This window comes from Phascolarctos cinereus, unplaced genomic scaffold (genome assembly GCF_003287225.1).
Source record: "Phascolarctos cinereus isolate Bilbo 61053 unplaced genomic scaffold, phaCin_HiC Scaffold_1;HRSCAF=81, whole genome shotgun sequence".
Taxonomy (NCBI): domain Eukaryota; kingdom Metazoa; phylum Chordata; class Mammalia; order Diprotodontia; family Phascolarctidae; genus Phascolarctos; species Phascolarctos cinereus.
The window spans coordinates 214,257,368-214,269,333 of NW_027555514.1; the positions used below are offsets into that span (position 1 = coordinate 214,257,368).

Below are 11,966 nucleotides of genomic sequence, written 5' to 3' on the forward strand. Positions count from 1 at the left end.
GAGGGGGTACTCGAACTAGATATAGATAGTCTCTGGCCTCCTTTCCGCACTAACACCGATCTTATTTGGCCCGAGGGTAGGATGATAAGTCCAGGAGAAAGTTGGCGGGGGAGGGAGTGGTGGTGCCCGGGAATACCCGAGGAGCCCTTGGGAGGGCGGGTCTGTCCCACCCCTGAAGTTCCTAGGGGCGGCCTCTTATAGCCAGGCTGCCCCTAACCGGCCTCACAGTTCTGCGCAGCGCTGCCCACTTCTCCCCTTCCCTCCCGGGTCAAGTGTAAGAAAGCAGCGGAGGTTGGAGCTGAGCCGGAAGGCGCGGGGTCTCCCCGCCAGCCGGGGTACATGCTTTCCAAAGCACCGGGCTGCGAGCACGGGTGGGTCCGGTCTGTGGCTACGAGCGCGACCGCAGCGGTCTCTGCAGACCCGCCTCTACCTTCCTTCCACCTTCGGACCTGGCTGGCCAAGTTCAAAGGCAAGGGGGCACCACCAGGGCAACCCCCAGGAACGGAGCATCCCCGAGAAGGTGGGGATTCTGGGCTTAGGGGAGCCCTTTTGCCCTGGTCCGCCCCTCCCCTCCGGACCCCTCTCTAGCTCGGCAGGGGAGCTGGGGGGGGAGCCGGGCCGAGGCTATTTTTAGCCTGCCTGGCGGGCGAGCGGAGGCTATTTATAGATCAAACAATCCCCGCTCCTTGCGTCAATGGAACCCCGAGTGCGTCACGCGCGCAGACATTCCAGGCCCGCGCGCCCCGCCCATTCGGGCTCCCCCTCCCCGCGCTCCCCCGTCCTTCCCTTTCGCCGGAACCGCGCCGCCCCCCGCGCCCTTGTATGGCCAGGAGTGCTCCCGGCCCGCGTGCGTCAGTGGCGCCCCCGCCCCTCTCCGTGCGTCACGGAGTCCTTAAGAGAAGGCTCTGGGTCGCTTGGAGAGCTCCAGTGGCGGAGGCTGCGGAGTTTTGGGGGGGAAGCACTGGGGCTGCGGGACCCAGGCTGCAAACCCGGGCTCTTGCCCTGGCCCCAGCTGGCAGCCTTGGGCTGCGGAAGGAGCAGCTGCAGGACGGAAGTCCCCTGGGTAGGTAACTAACTCAAGAAGTCTGCGGGATGGAGCGCTTTGAAGATGTGTGTGAGTGTGTTTGGGGGGGGTTTGCTTGGGGATGCAGGGGGTGGGATGTTTGGCAGTGGACCAGGAGAGGGGTGCATGATGCTGGTGCTGAAAGGCTGAGGACTGTGGTCGGTCTAGGTTTTCATGGGGACAAGAATGCTACTAAGGAGGGATGAGATGGGAACGGGTCACGCTGGATGAAGCAGGATCGGAACTTGGGTTTGGCGAGGTGTGTCTTGTGCAAAGGTGGAACAGCTGGAGAATGGATGTTATTGACTTGGAAGCAACCGCGGGGTGATGAAACATTCCCCGACTGGAAGCTGGCTTTGACCCTCGAGGTCCTCAGCCCTCGGGAAACAGCAAGAAGGACTTTGCTTATTAAGTTGAAACCTCTTCACGTCCCCGGGTTTGGGGCATTGGGGACTCTCTGGGGTAACCAGTAACCCTTCCTCTGGTAAGCAGGGTGTGGGACCAGCGTCGTTTGCGGGTTGCTGCCACCGCCGTTACAGAGTTTCATGTTGCTTGGTCGGTCTTTAGGAAGCTGTGTGCCCGGGGCTTTCTCCTCACTACGGCCCCTCCCCTCTAGTGACCCTTGTAGCTTTCTTGAACCTGCAGTTTCGGTCTGGTTTAATTTTGCAGCTGGGTAGGTAGGAGATTCTTTTCTTCTGTATCCACACTGCAGTAGCCGAGACCTCAGCATAGAGGGAGGAAGCAAGTTGCAGACAGTTGTACTGGTGGTTCTGGGGGGGGGGAGAGGGAAGAGAGGTCGGGGAACTGGGGCAGACGGGCTGAATTGCAGACTCCTTGGTTTTTTGAAAGGCAAGGCACCCTCATCACTTGGGGTTATTGGGTTGAGGGGAAAAGGGAGGAGGGAGGCAAAGCCGGTGTCTTTAGTCTGTGTGTACTTTCTCCGGAGACAAAAGCTCCGGAGTGTGGCTGGTAGAGCTGGAAAGGGTTTGCCCCTAGTGCACGCCCACACTTACAAGCTTTGCCCTGGTGGGTGGTGGTGGGGTTTTCTGAGTTTGTATTTACATAAAATACCCAGACTTTGGCGCAGTGTGGACTCCCTGAGGATGCTCCTCCTCCTAGGTAGCCCTCATTTCCCTCTCCTCCCCGCCCCCCCTTCAGGAGGCCGGATCTCACAGGTGGGGTGCAGCTTGGGGCTGGTTTGGAGGAACAGGTGCAGCCTGCACTGTTGCCAGCACCTGCTTTAAGCCGGATTCTTTCCAGCCTTCCCCTTCCTCCACCCTTGCCCCTCCTCTCCTGTCTTTCCCCTCTCCTATTTTTTGGTGTTTGCATCCTGTCTGGGGGGAACTGTGAGTGGAGTGTTTGGGAGTGGTGGCATCATCTGTCAGCTATCTTATGTTATTAAGTGATCGAGTCCCTCCTGGTCTGGGGAGCCAGAGGCAATTAGGAAGTTGTAATAATGATTGGGGGCAGTTTGGAGGCACTGGTTGGAAGGCCGGGTTATTGATCGGGATGTGGAACTTTGGAACAACATTCAGTGCTCTCTGCTAGCTCTGCCACATACACTTCCCCTCGCCTTTCCTACCCTTCCATATAGACTCCCTTCAGGCTTACTTTTTTGGGGAGGAGAGAGGAGAATGCAATCCTGGCCCTCCCAGGCTCACTTTGCAATGGGGGAGGACATGCAGTCCTCCCTCCCAATCTCATTTTCAGAGGGGAGATGTGACCCTAGCCTCACTGGGGTGGGGGAGAGGGAGAGGAAGTCCATTTCCTTTGCTTGAATCACCTCCCTTCCCCCCCACCCCCAACACTCCCCAGTGCTACTTAAAACTTCAGTGGTATCCAGAAGGGACCAGGCGAAGATTTAAAAGGGGCTTGTTGTCCTTGGATTGTGTGAATGACTTCAGGCGGGGACAGGGCCACTCCCAGCAACCCCTGTTCCCACCCCATTAATCCTACTCTTTGTGCTATGTGCCCACCAAGATAATGGATGGGGCGGAGCAGGAGGGTTCCTTGTTCCCTTGGCTGGTGACGGGGTGGGTGGCTTACCACCCCCCCCCCCCCCCCCCCCCGGCACAAGGGCATCCTCATCTGAAGGTATTTCTCTGTCTGGGGGTAGAGAGCCCTATGTCTCTGAATTATTCAGGTCATGTTTCTTACTGCAGTTATACCCTACTCCCTCATGTCCCTAATGAAGGCTAGCCCCCACCCCATTTTACAGATGAAGAAAATGGAGCCCAGAGAGGTAGTACATTGACTTACCCAAGCAAGGTCACATATCAAGTTGGTAGAACAGCAGGAGAGTTTGAATCTGAGCCTTCATCCTATTTTGCTCCTCCCCCTCTATTTCAGGTCCCTATTACTTCGCAATCCCAGTCATCCATGATCTGTACGTAGGCTTTAAGACTTCTTCTGGATTTCTTTCTGCTGTCCCTTCAGGGCTTCCTGAGTTTCAGGTGAAGAAAAGATAAAATGAGCCTTTCCCTGTCCCCTCTCCTATGGGATTCTTGGGCCAGACACTGATTTAGAGTGAAATCTGAGAGCCAAAAGGGCTCATTGGCCCGGGCCCAGAATCTTCTTCCCTGTCCTCCCTCCCTTATCCCCCCCCAAGGTACCCTCAGCACCCTGCTGGCTTTGGAAATGACACTTAAAAAAATAACAAGGAAAAATGTCTTTGGAGGCAGCCTTGGACTCCCTCCCAAGAACTGTCTCTTCTCCTTCTTGGGATCCCTTTGCTGTCTTCCTCTACTCGGCTTTCCAGTCTGAGCGAGCTGTCTTCCAGCAGTCCTCCGACCTTTAAAGGTCTTTGAGCCATGTTACCTGATCAGTTTGCTCTCTCCCGGGGCTGGGGCTTGGGGCCTGGGGCCTAAGAATGACCTGACTCTTCAGGGAACCCAACATTGAGGGGTCCCGTTAGAGGTTGGGAGCCCACTACTTTACCTTTTCCTGCTTAGATTGGGTATTGCTCCAAGCCCCAGGATGATTGGTGGTAGTGGTAGTGTTGGGGAAGAAAGGGAGGTTATTTGTGTCTGTATAGGCTAGGGCAGGGGTCGGGCAGGTTTCTTTCAGCCACAAGGCAGGGGAAGGGAGTTACTGTTTGACTGAAAGCCCAGTTCCTTCCTTTATTGCTTATTGGTTAGATCAATCCCCACTCCTCCAGAAGAAAAGTGTTTTATGTGGTGCTGGTCTTTAGGGCCTTTTCACCTCTCAACCAGACTAGGGTGTGGGCTGGGCTTTTCCTGACCAAGTTCAACCCCCACCTCATCCTTGCCCTGGCTGCATGGGAGTATTTACAGTTCTCATCTTTCCACACCTAGAAATGAACTACAAGACGCTAGGGAGTTAGGAGTTCTGGGTAGCAAATGTCTTGTTTCCCCATCCTCAGGAAGCTAGACCTCTGAGAGGTTGGGTGAGGAGGGATGTAGGAAATGAGGATCTCTTCCTCTTTCTCCTTTCCCTGCTACAGAGATGCCCTGTATCCCAGCCCAGTATGGAACATCAGCTCAGAGTCCAGGACCCCGTGACCATTTTGCCATTGACCCCCTGACCCAATCTGGCTTCACCAAGATCACCATGGACCTGGCTGGCCCGGAAGTGCCTCCCACAGCTCCCACTGCTCTGCCCAGTTTCAGCACCTTCATGGATAGCTACACAGGCGAGTTTGACACCTTCCTCTACCAGCTGCCAGGGGCCACCCAACCTGCCTCCTCCTCCTCCTCCTCTTCTACATCCTCATCTTCCTCCACGTCGTCATCCTCAGCCACCTCCCCGGCCTCCTCTTCGTTCAAGTTTGAGGACTTTCAAATCTATGGCTGCTACCCCGGCTCCTTCAGCAATCAGCTGGATGAGACCCTCTCATCCAGCGGCTCAGACTACTATGGCAGTCCCTGCTCGGCCCCATCCCCATCCACCCCCGGTTTCCAGCCCCCGCAGCTCTCCCCTTGGGATGGGAGCTCCTTTGGCCCTTTCTCCCCCAACCAGACTTATGACAGTCTTCGTGCATGGACAGAGCAGCTGCCCAAGGGTCGCCCCCAGCCTCCTGCGTTCTTTTCCTTCAGCCCCCCTGCTGCCCCAAGCCCGACCATGTCACCGAGTCCCCTGAAGCTGCTCCCGCCCCAGCCTGCTCACCGGCTGGGGGAGGGTGAAGGCTATGGACAGGCTGTCTTTTCTGCCCTGGCACCTGGCTCCCCCCCACCTGGATGGGCCCTTGTCCCCGGCCAAGGCTCGGGCCGGGGTCCCTGGGGGGGATGGAAGGCCGCTGTGCCGTCTGCGGGGACAATGCCTCATGTCAGCACTATGGTGTCCGAACCTGTGAGGGCTGCAAAGGCTTCTTCAAGGTAACCGTCAATTTGCTGCTGGGTCCACTGTGTTCCCTAGTGCCTCTTTTCTTTCACCTGACTGTTTCTCCTCTGTTGACAGTGGCAGATGGCAGAGAAAGGGAGGAGACTGAGGTCAGGAATAGTTGAGGTCTTCTCTGAAGGGGCAAAGCCAGCTCTGGTTCCTCACACACCTTTTGCTTTTTCCTGAATGGAGATGGGTTCAAATCCCAGCTGGGCTTCTGATTTGTACCAGTGTAGCACTGAAAAATCCCTTCCTTCTCTGTTTCCCTCAGTTTCCTCATTTGTAACAGGAGGGGGCTCGGTTAGATGTTCTCGAGGGTTCCTGCCTTCTCAAATCCTATGAGTCTAGATGAAGAATCGGGGCTAGATTCTGGGACCCTGGGACCTGGGGGAGAGGGCAGGGTCCCTCCACGTAGAAGAATGAGACAAAGCTCCTCCGAGATCCTGGGTGGTGAAGGGATACAAGTCTCCAGGATGTCTGGGCTCTGAATTTTCCACTCTTCAGCACCCCCCTCACCAGACCCCCAAGGTGGGGGATGGGGGAGAACAGGAGCCCCAGGGCAGTCATGTTCCTGGCAGGGGATGAAAGGAACTGGGAAGAGGTCTTGGAGGGTGGTGGGGAATGGGACTCTGGAACAGGCTGTGTTCTTGTCCCAGTGCTGGGTTTGTGCCCCACTCCCTCCCCCGCTTCCCTCACTCCAGCCCCTCCCCAATCCTCATGTATTCCACAGGGGAGGGACTGGCAGAAACAGACAGATTGAAAAGTACAGGTGCAGGATCTGGGGAGTCCTTCCCCCCCAACCCCCCATCTCCATGTCCTTGGGCTGGCTTCTTGGAGAAATGTGAAACCTCCCCATTCCCCCCTCCCCAAGACCCTCCTCTCCTACTCCTCCCCACCTCCCTAGCCACCCCAAATGTTAGAAAAATAGCTGGGAACAGAAGCTGCTTTTGTCCAGGCAGCAGCAGGATCTTGGAAGGCACCCCCCTCCCATCGAGTTTCTTCCCTCCTCCAACTCTGAGTCCTGACAGCTTGTCCCTCTTCTGCCCCTTCCCTCCCCCAGCGAACGGTGCAGAAAAACGCCAAGTACGTGTGCCTGGCCAATAAGGACTGTCCCGTGGACAAGAGGCGTCGAAACCGGTGCCAGTTCTGCCGCTTCCAGAAGTGTCTGGCTGTGGGCATGGTGAAAGAAGGTGGGTGGGGAGGCCCAGGGTGAGGGGGACAGAGGCTGGGCCAGCAGGAGAAAGGGGCTCAGACACCTGGAGGAAGTGGAGTGACAGTTGGGTCCAGGTCAAGGTGGACAGGCAGTAGGGAGGGGAGGGTATAAGAGAGGAAGATGTGGTAGGTTTGTGGTGATGCCTGGGGATTGGGAGATGGGTAGGCTTCTCCAGGCAAACTGCCTTTGCATGCTTCCTCCTTCCACAGGGGGTCTTGGCATGGGTTAAAAATAATTTTATTTTATGATTGTATTCCAGTATAACTTGTTTTCTTTGAAATCCTGTGTATTTTATGCATTTAAAAACATGACTGAAAAGGAGGTCCATAGGTTCACCAGAGTTGGAAAAGGGGTGTCCAGGATACCGAAAGATTAAAAACACCTGCCCTAGGGTCATTGATATTGATTTCCAAGGGAACTTGCTCTCAGTCTGCTGACCTAATGAGACTCTTCTTAGGGTCATGGCCTCCCACCCCAGGTTGGGGAGAAGGGCAGTGTTGTTTCTAGTGATGAATCCAGATTGGGTGGGGAACCTCGGAGCTCCCCACTCCCCCCACTCAAACCCTGTTTGCTAACCTCTGACCTGATCTCTCTAGTGGTCCGAACAGATAGTCTAAAAGGACGTCGGGGTCGCCTCCCCTCCAAACCTAAGCAAACTCCAGATTCTTCTCCTGTGAACCTCCTCACATCCCTGGTACGGGCACACATTGATTCTGTGCCCAGCACTGCTAAATTGGACTACTCCAAGGTGAGTCAGTCTCCTGCCTGGCCTGAGCAGTGTGGGGAATGGGGTCCTGGGATCCTCCCCCTCCCCCACTTCCTCAGCAAGCATGATCCACTTGGGGAGGGGAGAGCCCCCTGGAGAGGTGGGATTTGTGGCACAGTGTTCTGGCTCAGCCTTTCTCCTGAGACACTGACTCCCCCCGGGGCCTCCTCAGTTTCAGGAGTTAGCACTGCCCCAGTTTGGGAAGGAGGACCCTGGAGACGTACAACAATTTTACGATCTGCTGTCGGGCTCCATGGAGGTGATTCGAAAGTGGGCGGAGAAAATCCCTGGCTTTTTGGACCTTCCCCCGGCTGACCAGGACCTGCTGTTGGAATCTGCCTTCTTGGAACTCTTCATCCTCCGACTGGCCTACAGGTAGTCCTGGGAGCCTTAAGGACTTCCGCTCTGGCCCCAGACCCCACGTCTCCCCAGCCACCTCTTCTTAAGCCCTGGCTCTTATCAGGTAGCACCTCCTATGTATGTCTTCGATATCTCCCACTTTTCCCCTACCTTGCCCCTCAATTCTGGCTACGGCCTGTTCTCCATCCTCCTCCAATCTGCTTATCCTTTCTTTCCCATCCAGCCTAGCCCCTCAGATATGGAGGGAGTTTTCTCCTCTTTATTTGCCACGTTCCCTTCTGTGTATCTCTGTTGAGGAAAGGGGACCCTCATTGAGAATCACAGTCCTCGCATCCCCTGTATCTACCATCTATCTCTCCCTCCCTCCTGCCCCCACCCACCACATGCAGGTCCAAGCCCGGGGAAGGGAAGCTGATCTTCTGCACGGGGCTGGTGCTACATCGGCTGCAGTGTGTCCGTGGCTTTGGGGACTGGATCGACAGCATCTTGGCCTTCTCTCGGTCCCTGCACAGCATGGTCATCGATGTCCCAGCCTTTTCCTGCCTTGCTGCCCTCGTCATCATCACCGGTAAAGAGGGGGATGGAGAGATGAGAAGCTAAGCTAAGCACCGTCTGTCTGAGTGGGAGTCCAGTGGGTTACTCTCTCCCCAGAGCCAGGCCTCGCGCCACTAATGCACAACCATGTCATTGGTTACCTGACTTTGTAACCAAGCACTAAGCCAGGGGTTAGACTTTGGGACCAGGTTTGGGGAGGAGGCAGGACCTGTCCGTAGGAACTAACACACAATAGTACAAGGCAAAGTGAATGTGGGACAGGTGCTGAATGAATTCAAAGAGGGAAGAGATTGATCACTGGCCTTGAGCATTGAGGGAGGGCTTCTTGGAAGAGGTGACCCTTAAAGGCAGCAAAGAGGCAGAGCAGCTGTGTGAAACTCAAGAGAATCCCTGACAACCACATATCCACTTAGAAAATCACATATTAGGGGGTGGCTAGATGGTGCAATGGCAAGGGCACTGGCCCTGGAGTGAGTTTAGAATCAGCCTCAAACACTCACTAGTTATGTGACCCTGGGCAAGTCACTTAACCCTGATGGCTTTAAAAAGAAGAAAGAAAGAAAACTACATGTTAACATTATCTATATTCTATTGTATTTTTAAAAATTTTGTTAAATAGTTCTCAATTGAATTTTAATCTTGTTCTGGCTGCACTGGGAAATGTTGCAGGCCCCAATGGAGCAGCGTTCGTGTTTGACACCACTGAGTCCAGAGAGAGGGAGACAGACATCAAGAGCACATTGAGTGTGGTAGTGGAAGCAGGCCATGACTACAGATGTTGGTTATGGGTTGGAGTCCCAAGGGGGAGGCTAGCTCCTGAGGGCTGTGTGTAAAATCAGCTGTGGAGGGCACATACTTGGGGGACTCTTTTTAATATGTTGTTTAGTCGTTTTTAGTCGTGTCCGACTCTTTTTTAACCTCAGTTGGGGGTCTTCTTGACAAAGATACTGGAATGGTTCGCCATTTCCTTCTCTAGCTCATTTTTACAGACGAGGAAACTGAGGCAAACAGGGTTAAGTGACTTGCCCAGGGTCACACAGCTAGTCTTTATTTCATTCAATATTTCTCAAATACATGTAAAAAGTTTTAATATTCATTTTAAAATAATTTGAGTTCCGAATTCTGTCTTTCCCTCTCCTTGAGAAGGCAAGCAAGTTGATATTGGTAATGCTTGTGAAATCATACAAAGCACACTTCTGTATTAGTCTCCAGGGCAAATTCTAAAGGAGGTGTGGGGACCTTGCCAGGATCCCAGTGCCCATCATGCCCTGGCCACATGGCTCACCTGCCCCTCTCTCTGCCCACAGAACGCCATGGGCTGCAGGAGCCTCGGAAGGTAGAAGAGCTGCAGAACCGCATCGCGGGCTGTCTGAAGGAGCACGTGTCGTCCTCCACGTCAGGGGAGCCCCAGCCCCCCAGCTGCCTATCTCGCCTCCTGGGCAAGCTGCCTGAACTTCGCACTTTGTGTACCCAAGGGCTGCAGCGAATCTTCTACCTCAAACTGGAGGACCTAGTGCCACCCCCTGCCATTGTGGACAAGATCTTCATGGATACTCTGCCCTTCTGAAACTCATGCCATCCCCCCACCGCTCACACGCACCCCACGTGCCTTCAGGCTATAGCTCCAACACTCCTCCAGATATTCCCCTCCAACCCCTTTCACCCCCATCTCTCCCTTGGGCTGGGGCTGTATATTACAGGTTCTCACTCCAAGGGACTGGGGAGTACTGTCTCTGGGCCTTAATGGGAGATGTTGAGTTGGGGGGAAGGCTTCTCCCTCCAGCTTTCCTCCCTCCCTACTCCCCTCCCAAAAAAAAGAAAAAGGGGAAAAAAAACCTGGCCATAGCCTTTTGCTTAAATTTTTTTTTTTGTATAATAAATCTTTTTAACAAGCACGTTGTAAATAGGCAGAAAGCTGCTGTTGTACATAAGGGAGAGAGAGGCCTGGGCAAGGAGGGGAGGGAGGGGTTGGTTGGACGGGGGAGTGTGGGCAGGGGTGTGAGGTGGAGGGAACACAACAGTTTGACTCCAGACTTGTCTTGAGTAAGCCCTCCCCTCCCCCACTACTCTCCCTGACCTCCCCCCTTCCCCACACCATGTATATAAATTGTCTGTCACTCTAGAAAAAAAGAGACATAGGACAGATTCTGACGTTTATATTTGTGTATTTTTCTGGATTTATAGTATGTGACTTTTCTGATTAATATATTTAATATATTGAATAAAAAAATAGACTTGTAGCTGAAACTGGGACTTTGCATGCCTCGCCCCCCAAAATAGGTAGTTGTAATAGTAATATAGTTGATACTGTAGCACCTAACTAGAGTCTACAAAGTGCTTTACATAAGTTCTTTGGTCTTCATGGGAACTCTATGATGTGGGCAAGGGACTTATTCCCCATTTGGAAGTGAACTAGGCCCCCTGAGTGAGAAAGACCTATCTAGGGTTGTTGCTACTATAAGACTAAAAGCATTGCAGTAGGGAGGAAGAGAAGAAAAGGGAAGGCTTTCCTCTTATTCTTCCGAGTCCCCATCCCTCGGGTGAGAACAGGAAGGGACATTAGAGTCTTCAGTTCCAAGGGAGTGAGAGCTCTACCACAATGGGCTTGGAGAGGAGTCTTGGCCCTTAAAGGTCATCTAATTCAGCTCCTCAATTTTACAGAAAAGGAAACTCAGGCCCCAAGAGGTGGTGATGTACCCAAAGTGAAACAGCAAGTTAGGTTTGGTCAGAAACACAACTCTAATCTGTCCATATGCTAGACTTCCCAAGTTCAGGAAGAGGAGGAAACTACAGTTGACTCTGGTTGGAAAAAATAACTCAATTTTCCTTCAGATTCTCTGGTAGAGAAAGGTTTGGGGTGGTGAAAAACCCCTAGAAGGGGTCGAGTGGCTCCTTAACTGTATCAGTCAGCAAAGCAATGGGGCCAGAGAAGGGCTCAAGATTTACTGCTAGGCTCCGGTAACCCTATTCTGGGGAACTCTCCACCCAAGCATCCTATCCTGCCTTGGACCAGACAACATGAATTCTTCCAAAGTCAGTTTCAGAAGTCTTCCTGTCCATTTCCCTGCTGGCCATTGGACTGTAGAGCTGAAAAGACCATTTGATCTAACCCTCTCAGAAATTAGGTCCTAGATAAGGGAAGTGACTTGCCCGATGCAGAGACAGTATGTGAATTGGAATCCAGGTCTTCTGATTCTAAAGCTACGACTCTCTTTAGAGAAGATAACATTCCTTCCCCTGCCTTAGGCCAGACAGATAATACTCTCATATCTCAAGGGAGAGATTTCCTTCCAGGTGTCCCTGAGAAGAAACTACAGGAAGAATGTTCCAGTCCTTAGGAGAATGGGAAAATACGGGGCTGGGAAACGTGTTAATTTTGGAATCAAAAGACCTGGGTTCAAATCCTGGATCTGACACTGTGAAAGTGGGCACTTCCCCCTTCTGAGATGGGGATAATAGATTTTCAAGGGCTTGTAAGATGTCAAGTAGCTTCTGGATATGTGAGCCATTATCATCCTAGATGCGCAGAGATCTCTAAACACTACACACCCTAGCCTGGAGCAAGGCAGAGACATGGGTAAGAAGACTTCCGGAGCTAGATGGCCTCCATGGACTTACTCACTAGCTGTACCCATCTCTGGGACCCAGTGGTTCCCTGAGCCCTACCCTCT

At 53.3% G+C, this 11,966-nt stretch overlaps 1 protein-coding gene across 1 annotated transcript; it reads left to right on the forward strand.

Moving 5' to 3' along the window:
• The first annotated feature begins 907 nt into the window (after positions 1–907).
• Positions 908–10,542, forward strand: NR4A1 (nuclear receptor subfamily 4 group A member 1). Its single transcript, XM_020966114.2, is given in 9 exon segments — positions 908–1,063; positions 4,527–5,248; positions 5,250–5,309; positions 5,311–5,397; positions 6,462–6,591; positions 7,211–7,362; positions 7,553–7,755; positions 8,130–8,308; positions 9,603–10,542. Coding segments are annotated over 8 exon segments (1,791 nt in total). The 5' UTR covers positions 908–1,063; positions 4,527–4,528; the 3' UTR covers positions 9,863–10,542.
• The last annotated feature ends 1,424 nt before the right edge of the window (positions 10,543–11,966 follow it).